Source organism: Nestor notabilis, unplaced genomic scaffold, assembly GCF_000696875.1.
Source record: "Nestor notabilis isolate BGI_N333 unplaced genomic scaffold, ASM69687v1 scaffold1635, whole genome shotgun sequence".
Lineage (NCBI taxonomy): Eukaryota > Metazoa > Chordata > Aves > Psittaciformes > Psittacidae > Nestor > Nestor notabilis.
The window spans coordinates 113,278-135,963 of record NW_009929646.1 but is presented as its reverse complement, the minus strand read 5'-3'; the positions used below and the strand labels follow the sequence as shown (position 1 = coordinate 135,963).

The 22,686-nt window shown below is 38.9% G+C and overlaps 1 protein-coding gene across 1 annotated transcript; it reads right to left on the bottom strand.

The window, feature by feature from the left end:
• Window positions 1-1,691: 1,691 nt before the first annotated feature.
• On the bottom strand, window positions 1,692-21,298 carry MSANTD1 (Myb/SANT-like DNA-binding domain containing 1). The gene is given in 4 exon segments (XM_010015068.1): window positions 1,692-2,732; window positions 11,872-12,156; window positions 20,562-20,826; window positions 21,265-21,298. Coding segments are annotated over 4 exon segments (825 nt in total). The 3' UTR covers window positions 1,692-2,491.
• Between the last annotated feature and the right edge of the window lie 1,388 nt (window positions 21,299-22,686).

The window sequence follows — 22,686 nt, the reverse complement described above, 5'->3', positions numbered from 1 at the left end:
AGAAAGCGGCAAAATCACAGTGTTGATACAAGAAGAAATTAGTATAAATTGACCAGGAATAATCCTAGAAGCAATCTTCTAAATTGCAGCTTACCCAGCTGTAATGCAGCTCTTCATATAATTCTGGGAACAAAACATGTAATTCATTTTAAGATACAGGTCCACACATTTACAAAAAGGATTATATGACATGGTTGCTTGTGCTAGCAGGGAAGGAATCAGTGGATTTCCTCCATTCCTGCATTCCTACAGCACTGGAGTTATAATTCTCATAGCATGCAAGGAGAGGGGCTACTGACTCTAAGGTGCAAGATTCAAATATGCTGCCATTGTTATTGCTCATTAATTGGATTTAATTGTTGTAAGATTGTTATAAGATTCAAGTAGATAGTATCAGTAAATATTATTAATTCCCATGGAGTTAGGGAAGAGTTTCTTTATATCTTACTGTAAACAAGTTTAAGTGTCAGGAACACTACGACATGGATACATCAGCCTACCCAACAGATCGACATCTGGAATGTGTAAAACCATGACAAAGCACACAACATATATTCCCTCTCTCCTATATGACAGTGCTCTGGTAAGTGTTCTAATCACCCACATGACATTAGGAATAGTCCTGCTTTTTAAGAGTAGTTCTGCAGGCAGAGATGAAATAAGGTTTCATGATTCTCTTTCAGATACGATGAATTCAATTTACATACAAAAAAAGCATTTGGAACTTCACATCAGCTATCACCCTACCTTTGTAGAATCAGACCAACAATTGCCCTTTTTCCAGTCACCCAATCACCTTAGTAAAGGTGGAGTAAAGGAAAGTTACTTCGTTTTTACTTCAGCAGCCACCATTTTCCTGCAAGTTCAGTTGTCTCCTACATTTGCATTATCCTGTTGTCATGAATTAAGCTCTGTAGGAACTGGGCCACAGTTACATACTTAATCATTCCTAATCTTCATACCTGCAGGACCTTCTAAGAAATATTTCCACATATTATTAATTTGTTTGGTGAGTATAACCTTTATCATGTTCACTAACCCTAATTACAGATTAATTGGCTGGATCTGGGGTTTAAACTAACATTAGCTAAGGGAACAACACATTAAATTATATAGGAAAATGCATACACCTTCAAAAACAAAGTTTCAAGAGGGGTTATTATTTAATAGTGAGAATGGAAAATGGCCTGAGCTCGTAGTACTAACATTAATTCTATACTTCCTATACCTGAATCTAATCTTCAGTCTTGAAATACAGTGAAAGCAGCAGAAATAAGATTTTCAAGGAAAACGCAAAAACAAATGGTATACAGGAAATTCAGCCAACGAATTTCTGTATTTATATTAAAGGTTATTTCAATGTCATATTTCATTGAAGAACCGAACACTTGCTGGGACTTCAGCAATTTAAATACAATCCTTTATTCCTCCGGCTCCCTCTTGTGGTATATCAATGTTGATCTGCTTTGCAGACCACACCTTAGAACATTGAACTGTACACCGAAGCTGTGCCATGAGCAAATACCACTATAGGGGTGTTGAATGATCTTCATTACTTCCATCTCTATATTTTGGGTATCGGTATAGGAGATATTTACACTGCAAATAAGAATTAAAAGCCTTCGACTATGGTTACCTCTCCTAGTACTTTTCACTGTCCCAAAGCATATCTGCCCAGCGATAATAAATAAGTTTCTTCTTTTTCTTTATTTCATTTGATAGATTATATATATTTATGTATTTACACACAGTACAATATTTTTCTTTTGTGATAGAGATTAAATGAGAATTTTCATTGCTGGTTGTTCTTTAAGTCAACAGATTCCAGTTAATGAAAAAAATTAAACATTTAATATCAAAAGCAATTTCAAGTATCTTCTATACATTTTAGTATTCAGTATATAGTAAGGTGGTTTGGGGGGTTTCTTTTTATATCAAAAGGGTATTTGAATAGACTATTTTTAACCTAATACTTTAGAGTACTATTCATATCAGGCAGGGAGTTTAAAATCATGTATCTCATGGCCCCATCTAGCTCTTCACAAGAGCCACAGGTCACTTGTACAATCACAATGTGTTTCAAAACAGGGTTTAATCATCAGCAAAGTCAAGATGCAATTACCATGTTTAGAAATGTAGTATTTCATTCTCCTACATGTCAAACTATAGTCCTTGATGTGAAGCAATGTACAACACCACTGTTTGTAAAACAATACCTGACCTAGGCATAAATAGTACTGAAGTTCCCAGAGCTATTCATCCTTTAACCTTTCTGTATAAAAATAATTCAACTTACGCATATATTGCACTAATTTTATCATACTGGATAGCTCTCACTCTGTATTATCTGTTCTCTTTGCTTAACTAAGATTACACTAGGGTTTTAATTTCCATGGAAAACCTGGGAAGAGGGCAACAGACACACATATGGTGTGCAGTAAAGGGATATCTGTTATATCAATAGTAATCTCAGAGGCATTCACAAAGGAGACTACACATTAGATTTGGAGATCATTTTTTCCAGTAGATTCATCATTCTCTCCTGTAACTGTAAGCTTTGAACTTGAATGATGTTTTGCTGATCCAGAATCCTGCGCACTTCTCTACAGGTTTCTTCCATAGCTCTACTCAACTTCTTCTGTTCTTCCAACATGGCCTCCATTAATTTTAGCTTCTTCTTTTGGAAACTGCAGCTTTGCATTTTTCTTTTCTTAACTGGTCTTTCTTCAGCTCTGAAATGTGAATATTTGTTAATTAAATTCATTTATATATAAAAAAACCCAACTATGTTAGAACCAAAAAATTCTACACTACATTCTTGGCCAAGCTAAAACCTAGTCCTATTTTTAAACCCCTCTGTGTTCTCCAGTAAATCCTCTCTCAAGTTTGTGCCAGAATATAAGCATTTAGTGCGAATGGCTGGCTTACTTGCATAGTCTTACAGGCTGGGGAAAAAAAAATAAAAAAAAAAAAACCAACCGAAAAAACAACCCACCAAGGAAAAAAACACAGTTTTTAAATTTCATCCGTTTTTATAAGACTTTAAAACAAGGCATCATTTGGGGGGGAGAAGGTGTTTTTTTAAATCTTGATATTCCTTACACGTTGAATTTGTATATTGAGAGAGGCCAAATTTTGCTTATTTGGCCATTAAAACTACAAATTTAGAGCTGCAACAACCATCCCATACAGAGAAAGTGCTGCACTGTTATGTGTGGTATAAGTTACAGCTTGTTTTTTAACACATTGCATAAGTGTCGTGGTTCAAGCCCAGCCGGCAACTTGGAACCACGCAGCCGCTCGCTCACTCTCCTCGCTCGCTCCCGGAGGGATGGGGAGGAGAATCGGAGGAATGTAACTCCCACAGGTTGAGATAACAGCTCTCCAGTAACTAAGGTATAATACAAACCACTACTGCTACCAATAATAATGATAAGAGGAATAACAAGGGGAGAGGACACAACCGCTCACCACCCGCCGACCGATACCCAGCCCGACCCGAGCAGCGATCTGGGCCTTCCGGGTAACTCTCCCCAGTTTATATACTGGGCATGACGTGCTGTGGTATGGAATACCCCTTTGGCCAGTTTGGGTCAGGTGTCCTGCCTCTGCTTCCTCCTGGCTTCCCCTCCTCTCTGGCAGAGCATGAGACTGAGAAAGTCCTTGGTCAGAGTAAACATTACTTAGCAACAACTAAAAACATCGGTGTTATCAGCGTTGTTCCCAGACTGAAAGTCAAAACCACAGCACGACACCAGCTACTAAGAAGGAGAAAAAATGACTGCTGTAGCTGAACCCAGGACAATAAGTAAGGCTGGTCCCAGTACAGAATACTAGTCTTAGAACTAGCCCTTGCACTGAACACTTATTTATATATTTCATCACAAAACATTTTAAACAACATAAAAATATAGCAAGATAAGGCTTAAAGGATTCCCTCTTTTCTTAGTGGATGAGGGTCTGTGGATGTTGTCTACCTGACTTCAACTAAGCCTTTGCCACCATTTCCCACTGGCTGCTCATGGCTTGGACAGGTGTACTCTTGCTGGGTAAAAACCTGGCTAAACCCAAAGAGTGGTGGTGGATGGAACTAAATCCAGGTGGTGGCCAACTGGTCACAAGTGGTGTTCCCCAAGGGTCAGCATTGAGGCCAGTTCTATTTAATATCTCTACAAATTATCTAGATGAGGGGATTGAGTGCCCCTTCAGTAAGTCTGTAGATGATACCAAGTTGGGCAGGAATGTTGATCCGCTGGAGGGTAGGAAGGCTCTGCAGAGGGATCTGGACAAGCGGGATCAATGGGCTGAGGCTGTTTTTGTGCGAGGTCCAACAAGGTTCAGGTCCAGGTCCTGCATCTGGGCCACAACAACCTCATGTAGTGCTACAGGCTTAGGGAAGAGTGGCTGGAAAGCTGCTCAGTGGAAAAGGCCCTGGGGATGCTGACTAAAGGCTGCCAAACTTGAGCAGCTGGTGCCTAGGCAGCCAAGGTGGCTGACAGCATCCTGGCCTGTATCAGAAACAGCATAGCCAGCAGGGCCAAGGCAGTGACCATCTCCCTGTACTTGGCACTGAGGAGGCCACACCTTGAATACTGTGTTCAGTTCTGGGCCTCTCACTACAAGAAAGACATTGAGGTGCTGGAGCAGGTCCAGAGAAGAACAAAGAAGCTCATGAAGAGTCTGGAACACAAGTCTTATGAGAAGCAGCTGAGGGAACTGAGGTTATTTAGCCTGGAGAAAAGGAGGCGGGGGGTGGGGGAGGGACACGACCTTATCAGTATCTACAACTACCTGAAAAGAGGTTGTAGTGAGGTGGGTGTTGGTTTCTTTGCCCTAGGAACAAGTGAAAGCGGAAGTGTAACCTCCAGTTACAGCCAGATAACTTCTTTCCTAACCTAAAGCAATAGTCCACGTGTTCATTCACACTTTATCTAACTCCAGACTGGTTCCCCAGCATCATAGTTATCTGATGATTGGCCTTTTAAGTCCCTTCACGCAAAGAGCAATTTCAGTCATGTTCTGCCAAATGCAGTATCCTTTCTAGGCAAAATGCAGTAATGAGATGGCACAGTTGTGAGTAGTATGCCATGTCAACACCTTGCAGATTTCAAGACATCCTTGAATAAGGATAACTTGAACTCTTGAAGAATGTGTTTTTATTAATGTGAAGAAGGGGAGGGAGGTCACTGAGCTGTGGCAGATTTGTATCATAATTTCATTCACATTCTTATCCTACTTGACAGGCTTTGTGCAACAATGACTGTGACATTCAGATCTCTCAGGAAGAGAAATAAACAATCCTAAGCACCTGAAAGACTTAATGCAAATATAACAAAAAGACACAAGCCCCTTGACATTCAGGAGTGCAATTACCCAAAAAGGGGGGAGGTCTATGAAAAGAAACAAGTGGATTAAATTAAATGCTATTGAAATCTTAGAGGAAAAAAAATAGAATTGCTCTTGAGGAAAACTGTGAGTACTGTTTAGTCATTTGAATGTGCTGTCCCCTTATGCACAGCCAAGAAAAAACATCAATCTTCTTTGTAAATTTACACTAACATAGTGAGCAAAGACCACCGGCTTTCAGGTTATCCAAGAATTTAAGTTTACTTGTACAATTCAAAGAGTGAATATAGCATCACACTGCTATAATGATGCTAAGGGAAACAAGAAGTCATCATCTTTACACTAAACAAAACTTTGGAAGGTATACAAAATAAACTCACTTTTGTAGATTCTATATATCATGTTTGATTCTGAGCATCAAATAAATGTGCATAAAACAAAGACACGCTGCTCTGCTCAAACTGTGAGTCAAACTTGCAGCTGATCACTGAGATTATCACAGCCAGACAATCCTGCAAGAGTGGGTCTTGGCTGACAGCAAATTCTGTTTGACCCCATTAACTCTAAGGGCCGGAATAATTTGAAATGTGGTTCTCAAAGAGGTCAAGCAAGTCAAAAAGGTCTGCAGCAGTCTATGGACAACACTGAATCTGCTATTCCAAGGTTCACATCACTGCACTCTCACAAAGAATGCATGCTTTCTGATAGGCTGAACAAGAATCTTTCTGAAATGATGGTATTATTTTAGCCAAAGTCACCTTTTGAATTTAAACCTGCCTTCCCATAGGATTTAAATATTGAAAACACAATCGATCTCTATCGATCTCTATGAAGTACTAGAAAGTAGCTATGGTAAGACCTCCTGCTTGAAATATGTAAGAACTGGCTCCTAGAGCCACAAGAGGGCTTGTGTCTTGTCAAAGTAAGCCCTGGTGAGAACCGTCCTTAATAAGGAATGAGAGAGAAAATCTGGGGCATGTCAGTGGTACTGAGCTGCACTGAGTATTGTGGCACTTTCTTGGCAATTGTGGCTGCCATGTGGGTTTTCATTTCAAACAAGATGAAAAAGAAAGAAATTAAAAAAGGAGATTGAGTGATTTGGATGGAAAGATCTAAAATGAGCCTTTTTTTTTTTTAAGAGAAGGGAAAATAAAATCTTTGAAGTGTTTTCCTAGGGTCTGTGCAGGATTTCAGCTGCTTTTCAGTTGAACAAATTTGGTTCATCAAAAACCTGTAAGATATATAACTATACATCCAATGCAATAACTGTCTGGCACAGCTACAGAGAGGAAAGAAAGGCAAAATGTCTGGTGGTGATGGCAGCTAACTGGGGAACAGTATCAGCAATATCTGCAGTGTGCTAGTAGGTAAAAAGCGCTCAATGACAAGTGCTTGCTCAAATCAGGTTTCAGCACAGATAAATCCCCCCAAAAGCCACGGCACAAGGATTCTTCAAGGTCTCCTTAAGTACTCTCTGTGTTTCTTTACAATTAACAAACACAACTCAGTAATTAGTCTCTACTGAAAAGAAATTTCAGATATCCCTAGCTTTGGTGGTGTTCTCCATCTCCTTTTCTCTCCAGCCACAGTGACTAGTAATGAGAGAGTTTTATGATTGCTCACAAGTCCATAGACTCGGAATTTACAATCCTCTCTTTGCAGAATAGCTCTTGAAGGAGAGCTCTTGAGAAGGGGTCTACAAAAGAAGGATCTAAAGAATCTAATTTATGAATAAAGAACCCTCAGCACCATGAAACAATGTAAAATGTCCAATGATGCCTGAAGGAGTTACTTCAATACTGAAGTGTTTCCTCAGATACTGAGCCATCTTTCTTGAGAAGTTCTAGGTCTCCTGGGTAGCACGCCAGAGACAACACTCCAGTGTCAACAAATTTTTACAATGGAAAGTCGAGAGGAAAGCAGAAATAGGAATATGAGCTCAGCACTGAGTAACCCACCAGCACCAGTATCCTCAAAGAGTTTCAGCTACAAGTATGCCTAGTTTGGCAATCTATAGGCATGAGCATAAGAAAAGATCAGTATTTGCTGTAGCAAACACCTATTGTTTCCTGTTGCTGATTCTCCATATTGCATTTCTGTGCAGCCAACACCTCTGGGACAATAGGAGTGCAACAGATTTTGCCAGCAGCCACAGCCTCTGCCAAAGCAGCATCTCCACTCTGCCTTTGAGATCTGGAGGAAAGAGGGAAAGGGGGGTCTACGAAATCCAGGACCTCAGATACAAAACACTGTTACTCTTGGGCCTCCAGAGTCTATGGCAAGGAGCCTCCAAGAGAATTGGCACAGGTATTCCCCTGACTGCACAAACAAAGTGTGGAAGAGCTCTGTCATTGGGACCGTCTTCCAAGCAGAACTTTGCAGCGTTCGACACAATGCTCTAAAACAGACAATACAAGGTTCAAAAGAAGGAAATGAACCAAGGAAAAGAAAACATTACCTCTCATCTAGGATGCTGAGTGCAAATGACAGTGTGTACTGGAGACCAAGGGGAACAAAGCAAAACCTCCAGATGTAACTAAGCAAGATATTAGGCAAGTCTCAAGTGAATTTGCTGTCTACCTAAGATCAATTTAATTCACTGTTCAATTAGAAGTTCCTTGATAGATTGCCTACGCTCACCCGATACGGCTCATTTCAGGAGTGTGTGTGAATAATCAATGAAGCAGGAGTTGAATACAAAGAGTAATCTGTCTACCAAAATATATCACCTCCACAAAACCATAAAAGCAATTCTTCCTTTCTGACTACTTCATGGCAAAATGGGTCTCCAGTTCCATCAGTTTCTGGAATCTATGGCTTTCAACAGCTAACAGCTGTTTCTGGCTTGTTTCTGCTTTTCTAGCTAACGTACAAATCTGACTAGACCTCCATAATCCATATCTTTATGGAAAATAGTTAACAATTATTTGGAAATAAGCAAACAGTAAGCACAAAGATCTTCAGAGGTTGAGGACTCAAGATCAGGCAACCTGGATCTGAGCCTGGTAAACTAGGCTCATTCAAATACAGCCAAATGCATCCAGGAATTAATGAGGCTCATCCTTGAAGTCAAGTTTATAAAAGAACCACAAAAATGGCTTGGAGCCTGGGCAAAGCATCTTGCTATGATAACTCCGCATAATGAGTTAGGATGCATGACATAATGCACATAGCCTAAAGCTCAAACTTCTTTGTAGATGCTGCCCATTCAGATTTTAAACAGCCATGGCGTCATTTTAGAAAGATTAAAGGCTTTGCCAAAACTCTTATTTCCTGAATTAGAATCCTCACCAAGTTTTAATGTGCTTCCATTAGGCAATTCCTATCTTGGTTAATTTATGTTACCAATTCTTACTGTTTCTCTGTGGGTAAAACTTCTGTACCAAATTATTCAATCTACATTGATCTACTTTTCAATTATTCAATCGACCTTTAAAAATTAAAGAATAGCAAAGATGGTATGATCATGGCACACAACTACCTTGGGGCAAAAAGTGAAAAATACTGAAAGGGTCTCTAATATAGTGAAAAGAAAGAGAAGTAACATCTGAAAGTTTAATTCACTATATTCACATTAGAAACAAGACACTGGTTCAAGCAAAGGATTAATCACTGAACTGATTCCTGTAGAGTGAATTCTCCATCTTCTGAATAGATCAGTTCTAGGCTGTATATCTAGTAAAAAATTTGCAAGAGTGAAATGAATCACAGAAACAAAGAAATGGAGGACAATAGAGACATGTAACAGTCCTCTGCTGAAGGGAAGTGTGCCACAGAACTCCCTCCATAACATTTCTGGGCTCCACAACGGAATAACTGAATTTAAATACATGGATGGTATTTAACGAGAAGTCAGACTAGATGACATGGGGATTTTATTATCGTCTATCATTCTTTAAAAGTAACTCTTTCACCCCCAGCTTCAGTACAATAGAAATGGCAGAAGAGATGAAGTCTGAACCACACTCACAGTCTGTGTAATTACATTCTGTCATTACTTTAACAATGAAAATAGAGACTATAAATTAGTCCACAGGGTGAAAAAACAGTTTTCATTTAGATAAAAAGTCATTTACAGTGGTGTCAGGAATTTTGATTTTAAAAGTTTAAGCTGCAGTACAAGACTCCAACACATTGCATTCTATTGTCTGACAATAATAGAATGATTCTATTATTGTCAGCTGCTGTATGGACACTGCAGTACAATACAAGCTTTGTTGAAGCCCGAGAGCTGCAGTAGAACAATACTAAACAAATAGCAGGCACCCCATTAAAGGGAAACGGGGATTCCAAATGTTTTCTTCATCTGCAAATTGCAGCAAAAATAAAAATTAATTTTATCCCACAATACTTGTATTACCACTAACTAGCACAATTCTGTCCCAAACTCAAAGAATTCAAAATAAAATGCAAAGAAACGTAGTCTCAACTATTTTCATCTTGAGGGTATGTACGTATTGACTGAAGTATAAATCTTGACATATTTCTTTATCATAAATTAAATTCAATAATTTTAAGTCATAAGTTATATAGCCAAGTAGCCTCCTGCTATGTTCAATGATACTGTGACAAATAGGAAGCTGACAGTCAACTGCTGTGTTTGAGATTTTAAATGAATAACGCTAAAGTTTTTAGACATTTAAAAGTTGACTTAAAAAGAAGTATTGATTGAGGTTTTCTTGACTTACTGTTGCCATAACATTATGATTTTTATTACTGAAGATAAAATCCCATAGCATAAACTTACTTTGCACACTTGACTGAACTGTGCAGTCTGTGGCATAGAAAAATAAGGAATATACAATTTTAGAACATACAGCTGTAAAATGCCTCTGGATTTCACATACAGCTGTATGTGTGTATTTTTCAAAATATGTTTCAATATAAGTGCTTTGCATAGCTGTAAAGTACAAAAATTGAGAGAGAAATTAAGAACCTGAAACATTCTTCTAATTTCAAATCCCAGTATTGTCTTTAGTTCCTCTTCTGAATCTGTCAGATCAACTGCGTACCGTTTCGGGTCAAGGGCGTTTACAAAAATGCCAAGATAGACCCAGAGTTTGTATGGCAGTTCTTTTCTCTCCTGTTGACTATTTCAAAGTGTTTTTCAAATACAGGATGACACACTAATTGCTTAAGCTGAAAATTGCTTCTCAGTTCATAATTTTCCATTAGAAACTCTAAAAGAACTATCTTCCACATCTTACCATAGTAGCTCTAACTGATTTTAACCCAGCTGATACCATTAGCAAGTGCTGTATTTCCTTCTGGCCAAGAAAGAGTTCCCTACTCTTCTCTCATTCAGGTGGCTAAATTAAACAGGTCAAAGCTGTACAAGCTTTTCAAACCCCCCTACTGGAATACCACTTTTCCTCCTCTCAGATACTCACCCCGTTAATATCACAAGTGCCTTCTAATTTTTAATCTGATCACAATGCTCACCTGAAATGTTATACTGCTCTCTCAAGTGGTATCTACTGCTTGCCTTTGAAGTAGGACGAAAACCAGTTGTTGCTTGTGAACAAAAAGGTTGCTACAGTTCAAGAATTATAAACCCTAATATATATTCAGTTGCCAAAAAAATAAGTTTTAAATAATAATCAGCTATTCAAGGGCTATGTGGTTGAGTGATTGAATGAATTTACCCTAGTTTTATGCATCCAAGCGTAAGCCTGGAATCAATAATCCAAACTTGTTAGGTTGGTTCTTCTTCCAGCTCAACACCTTCTCAGTTGCATGACTGACAGATAATTTCACTGTTATAGTAAAAGCCTCACAGGCTCACGATAAGGATCTCCAGGACCAACTGTTTTTCCTGCCAGAAAACTGTAATGAGCTCTTATTTCACACCACTCTGGGTGAAAAATGAGACCAGCAAAGTCTAAAAATTGTATCAAGCGTACAACCCTGCCTTTTGTTAAAACGCTGCCTTCCAGAGAACTCCAATCTTATCAACAAAAAGGGAGCACATGTTTGCATTCTCAAACTAGCATTTACTTTGAAAGAGTGACATTCTCAATTGTACATAAAGTGTTCCAATGCACTTTCAAACTGCATGAGTAGCACTTCAGTGTCCACAGAAATATTTACTTGGCAACTTTTCACTATTTTAGTAATAGGTGAAGCCAGAGAAATTTCATACTCATACCAAAAGCAGAACTAGAGCATGCCAAAAATCATCTAAGCTTTATGTTATATCTCTGCTCACAGTGCAGGGCTCTCTTGAACATGGCTATACTCCTATTACAAACGCTCTACCTCACATGAGCTGTGACATGCATGCTGAGTTTTGGCAATATTATACAACTTTTTGCCCGGTCGTCCTACTCTCTTCCGGTCTTTCATAAAGGAATAAAGAAAATGCCTCAATTCAGTGAAGTGGCTGAGACTGGGGAACAGATCTCATTTGTGATTTACAGAAAAGATACAGCACCTGTTAAAGAAAAATGCGCTAGGGTGTCCCCTTTACACAGCAGACCTGGTTCATTCTGTGAAACACAAGAAAGGGGGGAAAAGAGGAGCTACCTCAGCTTGTAAGAAAGTAAGCTTGATGAGCTCTCCGAGTGTTCATCTTCAAAGCACTCTTCCCTTCCTTCATATGTAAACTGGTTATATGGCAAATACAGAGGTGTAGACTTGGCTGATGGAGACTGCGAGGCCTCCGTCTGTGACGTGGAAGGACCTGGTTGCTGGTTTTCATGCATTTTCACATCACTGTGGTCTGTCACTTTGGATAAGATCCTATCGATGGTTTTGTAGTAAGGCCAGTCAGGTGCAACAGTTTCACTGTCAGTCATGCATTTTAATTTCCTGTAAGAAAAGGCATACAACATTAAAGCTTGTATTCTTATAAAAGGACTTTTCATACAGATCTTCTGTCTCAAAACATTTGTTCTGCTCACATTTAGGAGTCGATCTGAATACTTTTCATGAGAACAAAATCAGACGCTTTTTTTTTTAATCTCCAATGATGCCTTTCAGTTTCTTTTCCGAGCTTTGCCCTGTGATTAAAAGTTGCATGTAAACCCCCAATGAAATTCAATACAAATAAAGATCATTACAGCTTCTAATGGAAACCATACTGTTGGTAGTAGAGTAATTTTTCTTCCTCTTACAGAGTGCCAGGCTAATCAATCTGACAGCAGTCCCTGACAACTAGAGTAGGCAGCACATCACAGCCTTATCCAAACGATGGGCAACCCTGTCCTTCCATGCTTTCAAGAATAAATATTTATTTTCCATGATGAATACAAGTGACTATAAATATAATCCATATCCTTTTCCTAATATTGCCTAAAAGCTCCAGATTGCTTAGGTAAACATCCTAATAACAACCATGAGATGGTGAATGTCTGTTCATCTGTTACAGGATAATGATCAGTGTAGGAAGAAGTATAAAATCTCATTAATTTACAGAAATAACCCTAACAAAAACATCTAATAATGCATTATAAACAGCATGCACAAAACCCTTACAGTGACAGTGAAAGGAGTATCAGCCATGAACCTGTCTTTCACATGCGTCTTATTACGAGATCTGTTAATCAGTCCTAACCCAAAGTTCACCACTAACCCACTTGGTATTCAATTCTTTATTTATTTTTACTGAGAAATATAATACTGAGGTATACATATGAATTACACATCTCAAGTAAACTCCAGTGCCCAGCTAGAGTCCCAAATTTTCTTTTTATTTGCCTTTCCCAGCTGGGATCTTGCTGCTCTAAATCAAAATGCAGCAAGGTAACATGACAGGAAAGGCAAGACCAGTGACAAATTCTCCATTTTCATAAACCAGATTTCATTTACATTAACAAAAAGCTGAACCAAATCTAATTCTCACAGCTTTCCATGTGCAGAAAAAAGGATAAAAACTATTCCTGGACACCTGGCCCACCCCCTTTTCTTGAAGCCTGTCAGGTTTTTCATCCTCAGAATCCATCCTGCCCACACCGGTCCTGCAAAGGATAGAATTAAATAACATGTAAACATGATAAAAATGGTGCCAAACTTAAAAGTGAGAACTTCAAGTTCTTCCTTTTAGACAGCGCTTAGCCTAGGGAAAGGGGAAATCCACCAGTGAGGAAAAAAAGCAAAAAGATTTGCTTAGATTTTAAAGCCATTTAAGGATTCTTTTTTCCCTTGTTCTTGCAAGGTCTGGTGAGCTTTTCCAGCTACTTAGAAATGCACATCACAGTCCTGCATAGCAAAGCCTCCTCAGCCATCCGGATTTTTATGCCCTCTATGCATTCAAAATTTTAATTTCATACATGTTTTGCAACCTACTGCTGTGACTTCATAGTCAGAGAGTATCTAGCACAAATACACATATATCTGGCCAGAATAGAAACAAAGTAGCTAAATGCAGGGCTGACAGCAACCATGATGTGATATTGATTATTTTTAGTTCAATTATTGAGGCTATTTGCATGAAAAATATATCAATTAAACCACTATCAGCTACTAGCCAAGTCCACATTTGTTTGCCCATGTTGAAACCCCAAATATGTCCAAGCAATGGGGTTTAAAACATTACTATCCTCAGCTGCTCGTTGCAATACGTTTACCATGGCTGGTCTTCTCCATGGGCAAGACAGCAAAAAGGCATGTGTGGGTACATCTCAGCCATGCCATGATTTGGTGGTAGATGCCCCAGTCCCTGGAAACTTTCAAAGTCAAGTTGGACAGGGCTCTGAGCAACCTGACCTGGTTGAAGATGTCCCAGCCCATGGCATGAGGGCTGGACTACGTGACCTTTAAAAGTTCCTGCCAACTCAAACCATTCTGTGTTTCTATGAAAACTTTTCCGGAGCAGGTATTTTGCCTCAGCAAGTCAGTACTTTGTTTTTTCTGTTTGAGCTCAGCTGCGTACCCAGATCCCATTTCTTTACAAAACTATCATGATTTTGAAGGAAGAGTTGTTATTTATTATCTGCCCACACAGCTGTAGAATTGCAGCTATATAAAACCAGGTATTTTTCTGGCTCTGAATGCATTGAATGGATACTAATTCTTCCACTTCTGACTGCTTACCGTAGCTCTGGGCTAAAAAAAAAGAGATCACTACCAGGAGGTAGGCAAGACAATTTTGTTAGCTTAAAAGCAGCACCAGAAGCAACCATCTACCTGTATGGTGTCTGGCTCACACATAAAGAAAAAAGGATGAAATAGATGGAGAGATGTGAAGATAAGGGGGAGGGAATGCCAGTCCTTTGGAAAAGAATTAGGAATGCTGCAGGTGGAGGAAAAGAGGAAGAACATTCACCACAATAGGGGTGATGGTTTAGCCTTCTGGTAAAAACAAAGCAAATGGCTAACTTTGTAATATTAATATCAAGGTTTGGATTCACTGATTTTTTAAATATTGTTTTCCACAACTTGTAGAAGTCCAGAAAACCTTGTGAGACAGTTGAGAGGTTTTGTCTGCATCGAGGTAAGCATAACCCTGGCAGAACTGAAGTCTAAAGCAAAGATGATTTTACTGCTCTAAGTCAGTCACTACCATGACTGATCACAGCAGGTCTTGTGCATCCACAAGGTAAAGGTGGGGGTTTTGTTTGGTTTTTTTTTTCTCTGTGGTTTGGTTTGTTTTAATGAAAAATGAAAACCTTAAAAAGGACCAGGACAATGGTAAGGCTGGAATGCAATAGTCCAGAAATGAGAAAGGAAGATGAGCCAAACATTCAACACTTTGAAATTGGGGAAATCACTGCCTGAGTGAGCAAGCCAGGCAGAAAAATTAGGTAAGAAACAGGGGTAACTGAGAAAGTCAGCAGAGCTCACAAAATAATTCCACAGTGAGTTTAGACCTGTTGCTGTTTCAAGAGGCTCTATTAAAAACCAGTAGAGTGCAGAAGCAACTGAGAATTCCCTCCTAAAACTCGAGGATCAAAGTCGAGTTTCCAGTGGACAAATACCTGAAGTATGAAAAACATTTCAATCCAGGTAATCTGAAAGGTGGTTGCTTTTCTTATTGCAGAGAAGTGAATGAATTTATGGGCTTTGAGATCCTGCTGCCAAAACGCTCCATTGAATGGACTGAGACAACAGTTAAGTAATTTGTGCTGCCATTGACCTTTCTTCAGACTTTATTCTGTATCTATTAATCCACCTTCTAAAATAAGATTATTACAATATTATGTTCTAAAGAATTCTTTTAAATCATCATTATTTAGTCAGTAAAAAGCAAGCAATCTCTAACTTGCTGGGTTTTTTTAGGCTTTGCTCAAAACAGTATTGCTCTTTTATTATTATTACAGTGTTTGATATTACTACTTGCCTTAAGGAATGGATACAAGATCCATCTCCTGGGGTTTCTGAGAAAAGCTTTCAAAATAAATAATAAATAGCAACTGTTCGTGAACCAATCAATGGTGAGGGAAAAAAAGATGTATGAAAGTACAGACCTAAGTTGAGCATCTGCTATAAATTATTGAAATTAAAGAGGAAGATAAAATATTCAAATTCAACTTTCTGCAGTAATTTGGCTACACTTACATTTTATCACTTGCTGTAACAGAGGTCAAATATTCAGTTGTTTAATGTCAGAGTAGAGCAACGGATTACACAAGCAGCAATGTTTAATTGCTATCATGTACACATGAAAATAAAAGATTAGACTAATCTTTTATTCAAATCATGAGACTGATTCAAATTTACCAATCATTAACATTAATTGACTGCGATTCAAATCAAAAAGCAACAGCTGCATTCTGGTTTCTAGGCTTTGGGGAGGGTGATGGTTTTGAAAGTAATAAATTTACATTCACAGAGTTCTTATTTTTAAACATCAGAGGCAATCAATCAAAACTGTGGCCCCCTGTGCAAGCTTTACAAACTCTTTTCCTTTTTATAAGCCCATGTGCATTATGTCAGTGGAAATACAACAGATACAGTGCACTGTTATACACTGAGTTCAGCATGTTAGCGGTGACAGGACAGCTTCTTTTAGAAGGACTAATTACAGTTCCATATGTGCTGAATGCCCCAAGTAGCCTACATAATAGCAAGAATTCAGCACATACTCTTAACTAATGCTAAACTGCAAGAGCTGGCTTGCTAATCTCAGCAAAACTTTTGATGACCAGCACATCAGAAAGCTTAACTTGGAATTCCAGCAGGAAGTGACTCGGCCCTTCCTCCTTCCAAGACGGATAAATAGGGAGGTTCACGCAGCTCACCGCACAGATGTCTTTAAAATTGGACATTAAAATCCTGGTGGCTGACCTTCCCACAGCAGGTATTTTGGATACCACAGCAATTCCTAAAAGCAGAATTTTATTCAAACACACCTACAAAAAAAAGTTTTCCTTCCACCTATGATGCTGTGCAGAACTTTCCACCCAGCCACATTTCCACAGTGGATGAAGCGGTTCTTTAACACACTGAGACTCCAGTAAGAATTATTTCAGGTCGTGGTATATTTTTCCCTCAATAGTTTACTCCAAGTGCACCTGGACTACAGTAACGCAGAGGAATGCAGAAATTGCTCCCAGGTCAGCCCATCATCCCGCTGCCTCACTTCTGACAAAGGTCAGTGCTAAATAATTTAATCATTTTGATGGACAGGTTTTGGGGGCACATTTGCCCATAAAGACACCGATTACTTTTCCATCAACAGCTAGTAATATCCTGAAACTCATGGTCTTTTTATAACTGTCTAATCTGAGCACAGTGTCTGTATTTTTGTTTAATAAACCTGATCTTTTACTAAGTAAAAATAATAATAACCTACCACTTTCTTGGTGTCAATGATTTTCAGTGGTAATGAGTTCCACGTGCTTATTATGTGGTGTTATACAAATTCATATGACTAATTATTTTCATTTATATGACTAACTTCTTGCCTTGCAATTCCAATAAATAACTTCTTGTATTACAGCAAAAGAAATACCTGCTCTATATTCTGCAAAATAGTACTGTGTATTTATATGCACCTCCAGAACTCCTTTATATTTCTTTACCTACTTTCCAAGCAAGTCACAAACTTCCCATTTCTCTTAACAAAGAAAGCTTTCCACATCTCAGCCTAATTGTGTTTTCTAAACATCTTCTCATTCCTTTGTCACCTCATTGAAATACAGGGCAGTCAGAAATAAACACAGGAATTCAAGGAGAAAATAATGCCATAAAATAGATTTCTATAATAGCATTTTAACATCTGAGTAATGTTCTTACCTCAGATGTAGAGGAATGGGATCACCCTAAAATTGTTTTGTGACAGATACTCACATGCACCAAACTACACCTGAACTGACTTTATCTGGCAGCACAACATTCCACATAGGATCCAAACTTACCCAGACTCAGGGTGAACACTTGGGCTGTGAGCCCATACTAAGCTCTGACCCACCATAAGCATGCATGTAGATGCATTAGCTCCAGCAACTGCACTGATTAATTACCAGCTAAGAAATGCTCCTCCCTTACACCTATGAACGTTTGTCTGACTTTGACTCTTTCTGGACAATGAGTAATGGCTTTTCCTGAGCAAAATAAGCAAAACAGTAATTCATAGAGCTGTATCTTAAAATGATCTGGGATCTTCAAACTGGAAAGCACCGTTATAAACGTGTTCACTGCTTTCTACTTTAGATCCTTTAATGCTTCAGATAATTAGCATCTGTTTCAAGAGGTGTCCCAAGATAAGACATGCTAGTGATAACACTTTTAACACTGAATGGGCTAGTAGAAATATTCAATTATTGCTTTTCCTTGTATAGAAAAAATATACATATATGTATACATGCATATACATATATATAGCAATTTGTAGGACAGCAATTTTATTTTCCTTTATGACATTGTGGCACATAGCTAAATAATAGTATGATCTTACTAAATATTCTAATTTATTTCATTGAGGGCTATTAAAGTAAGATTAGAGACCACAGCAGCTTTGCAACACTGTAAAGACTTGCCCAAGAAAGTAAAGGACCCTGAAGTGGTGGGAAGAAATAACCCCTCGGGTGCAGAAAATCCTCATTGCTGCTACTTGCACTACATTCTCACATGTCATGCTTACTAGTCCTAAGTAATCACTACAAAGTATCTCAAATAGACCATTTCCCACTGTCAGGATCTTCCTTTTTCAGTTTATGCCACAGTGCAGCAATGATGCCCAGAAATACAGTGAGGTAAAGCATCTCCCACAAGTATCCTGCAGGCACCAAAACATGGATTAAAACTCAGCTGCCTCACAGCAAAGTCAGCACTCGGTGGTAACTCACATCATTTACAGTTTCATCACAACGTTTCCTATCCTCACACACCAATAAAAAGTGCCCAGAAAACGAGCAATTATAAGCCATAGCTTTTGTCCTTTGCTGTTCTTTCTCCCACCTCGCCTTGGAAGCAAAGCGTACAGGCATGCTTTGGATAAGAACAAACAATAAGAAAGATGCATTTCATATTCAAGAGTACGAAACGAAACAGCACCGTGACAGTGCACGGCAGTTTCCTAACTCTCCTAAATTAGCATCTGAATCAATATGCAGGGAGCTGCAATACACTGCAAAATAGAAAAGCAGCATGACAACATGCCACAGAAGCAACCTCAGAAGTTCACAGAAACATAAGAAGGATTTAAAACAAAAAGTGCTGTTTCCCACACGCACACAGAGTGCATGCGAGTGATTTTGTTTCCTCCCTTCCTCCGATGTAACTTTAAAGTACATTAATTAGAAAAGCTGAGACGGTCTGACTGATGACAATGCTGAAAATTTAGAACAAAGCCAGACAGAAATAACCTATTCCACTTGGCAATTATAGCACTTAAATATCATGCAGTGTTGCTAGACACCTGTGAAATCTTGGTGCTGTGAGATACACTTCCCAGCAGGGAGGACAGCAGGTTTAGCAGACTAAGCAAAGGCCTGGTAGCCAGCAACTCCCGACTTCTAAATCTGCACCCGAGACTGAATTGCTGGGTGATGCTGGGCAAAAATTCATCTTACTTCCAGCTTTCTCCTCTACAGTCTGGGTGAAGAAAATTGTAAAGGATTACAGCAGGGTTAGTGAAACGTTTCGGAGACACTGGCATTTGCTGCAAAACGTCAAGCTTAATATTATGGGAAATGACGTTAAAGATTATGCTTGTGGATCATACAAATGCAGAAGGAGGACATTCAAAGTTAAGGGGTTTACAGGATTTTCCCTAGTTTTCTATTTGATGAGTAGTCTCTGCATTAAATACAGCAAGGGTGCCTTACAGAAAAGCGAGCAGTTTTAACATGGTTGCCTGCTGTAATAACCTTTTTTATTATTAATACGAGCTTTGAGGAGAGATTAAATGAAAGAGTCACATATTTGATTTTCTTGCATTACAAGCACATAGCTAAAATCATCACTCAGGATTTCCAGTGTGAGGCAGTTTATGCCTCACAGAGATAAGAATTCCAAAAAAAAAAAAAGGGGGGGGGGGGGGGAGGGAGGAGGGAAGATATGCAAATATTTCCGTTAAGTTCTAATTATTTTTCCCCCCTGCAAACAACAAATGCACAACTGCCTCACGTTTTCTAAAGCCAACTTCCCCTCCTGACTAACACTGCCTGTTCTTTATCATCCCCTTGTAGACACCTCCGCCCTCCCCCCCGACTCCTTTGGAGCGGTATTGACGGTGCACATTGATTCTCTCTCTGCAGATATAATAGTTCTTTCACTGCTGCTGCTGCTGCTTATAATTATAGCAATATGTGTCACTCAGTAATAAGACGTTCAATTATTCTTGGCCCCGTGAAGCGTAACCCTTCAACTCACAAAACCAAAATCCAGGCGCTTCAGCCCCCCCAAAAACATGATTTTCTTTGCAGTGATTTTTTAAACTTTGCCTTGCATTCCCGATTCTCACTGGCCACTTCAAACTGCAGGAGTTCCACTGCAAGGAACTGCTGCCAGGCTAACACAACCAGTCCCCTCAGCAAAGAGAAAAAAAACATAAAGCTCTTTCCCCACTAAATGCATTTCCATCCCTCTGCATCATTACAACGGTAGCTGATTATAAAGAAACAAAGTTGTCCCGGAGTTTGACATGAAATGGGGGAAAAAATTAACAATGACGTAACAGCAGTGGCAAGAGAGAATTTTAAAAGCGATATGAACAATCTTTAATCTTTTATCGACAGATTTCCTCTAGGAGACTTCTTTCTGAAAGGCAAAAATCACTGCGTTGTCCCTGCTAAAATCTCTTAAAATAAAAAGAATTAACTGAAGCTTACCTGTACTGGAATGTCATATTTGTAATTTTTATCTTTATTTCCTCTCCGTGGCGAATTTCTCCAGTCATTTCAAAGAGTTTGTTAGCCATTTTCTCATAAACTTTGGCATTCCTTTTAGTTTGTTTCAGCTCATCAAAAAATTCTTCCCAAACCAGCATTAAACCTCTCATTTCTGCATCAGTCCAGTTTCTGGCCCTCCTGTGTTTCTCAGTCTGAGAAGAGACAATGTAACTGGGAATTTCTGCTGCAGCCATTGCTGACTGACCTAAAAGGGTTTTAAAAGAGGACACTTAATATAGATTGAGTTTTTAGTTTAGGTTTTTTGTAGTGCAAGACATGCATATGTGGATAAAGAATTTGAATGACAACAGAACATATGAAACCTTTTTGCAACAGCTTGAAGCTTGAGTGCACAAAATGGGGCCTACATCTGACAGGCAGGAATTTAGTTAAAAGCTTTTAAACAGAGAAACGTCATTTTGATGTCACGTTTCCATAGCAACAGAGCAACTGCATAAGCTACAACAACAAAAACCTTTTAACTGAAAGCCAAAGAATCAGGACAAAGTTGACAGGCCATCAATATTAAAGCTTTTAAACACTTTAGGTTTAACAAAAAAAAAAAAAAAAAAAAAAAAAAAGATCTATGCAGCCTTTGAGAAGCTACTTTTAAGTTTCTACTTCTTTTTTAGCTTTCCCTTACCTTTTAGGCAGACAATCTGCTAGCAGGGGGTCATGGTCGCCTGAACGAGCTTTTAAGTTGCGCCTTGACAGACTCTCTAGGAGGCTGCAAGGACTGAGACCATGTACACAAAAAAAAAAGCCTTTTTTTTTTTTGCAAAGATATGCTGCAAAAAGAATCAGCCAGCTTTCGGAAAACTATACATCTCTAAGCTAATAAATGTTTAAGCAGGCAGGCTCATTAAAAAGGAGCCTGCATCTGGGTTTAACAACATGCAGAAAATAGCATTTAAGTGTTTAAATATAGAGAGAAACGTATATACAGTTTCAATATAAAGCCACTTTTTTTTTTCCCCGAGATGTTTTGCTGCTGATAAGCACACACTGCAGTCCTGTCAGTATGAATTTGCCTTTGTAGGTATGTATTACTGTATGTGTATTTGGTATTCCTAGTAATTTAGATGCTATTTATGCAGCCTGTGTTCTGCCTTAGGACTGCAGCAGAAGCATTTCACCTGCTTTATGGGGAACCTAAAAGGATTATTCAATGAGTTAAAAAAAGGCTGCGAGATGCTTAGAACTGTGAATAAATTGCTCTGCTGTAAAACAAGCATTTTGAGCTGGTTTCTATATAGGGCTAAATTCTGCCAGCAGTTATACCAGAGAAGCACCACTTACTCAGTGCATTAAACATTGCGCAACACAAGCAGTGGGCCCCATTCTGCCCCTGCTCACACCCCTGCAATCTGGCAATAACCTTTCACAAAAGAGTGAGATGCATGAACTGCATTGATTCAAGCCGTACCACCAGCTGAAGAGAAAGATGTTAATTTCCTACAGCCCCAATGCAACCGTGTTATGTAAAATAAAAATAAATAAACCACGGACCTTTCTTATTATCATTTTCTGCTTCAGCATATACCAGCAATAAGGACCTCACTGCAGGGCATTTCCTGAAGATTAATGACAGGCAGGGGTTAATGGCCTGAGGCTCACCCAGTCAGTCGTTAATCCCCAGGAAATGTTCTGTGCCTCAATCCTTAATGCTTAAGTATCCTATAAATTGTAAGTCTTCTCATAACCACATCCTCAATCTTAACAATAGTTTAAAAATGCACAGCTTGGTTTGCATCCTGGAGAAGGCAAAGAGAACACGTAATGTTCCTAAAAGGTACACTAATAAAACCTGTACTGTCATTGTCTTCTTTCTAATTTATTTATTCTATTGTGTATTACAAAAGGCACAACAGCATACCATAGAACAAGGAGGGGGAATCACATACACTGTATGTAGGAACTTCCAGTGATTATGTCTCTGGAATGTGTCTCTGTCAGAAATGTACCTGCTGAGTCACCGCCTTCCTTAAAACAGGGAAAAAAATAATCCCCTAGCTTCCAAATAACTGCTTTTAACCACTAATATGACAGCCTAGCAACTATTACC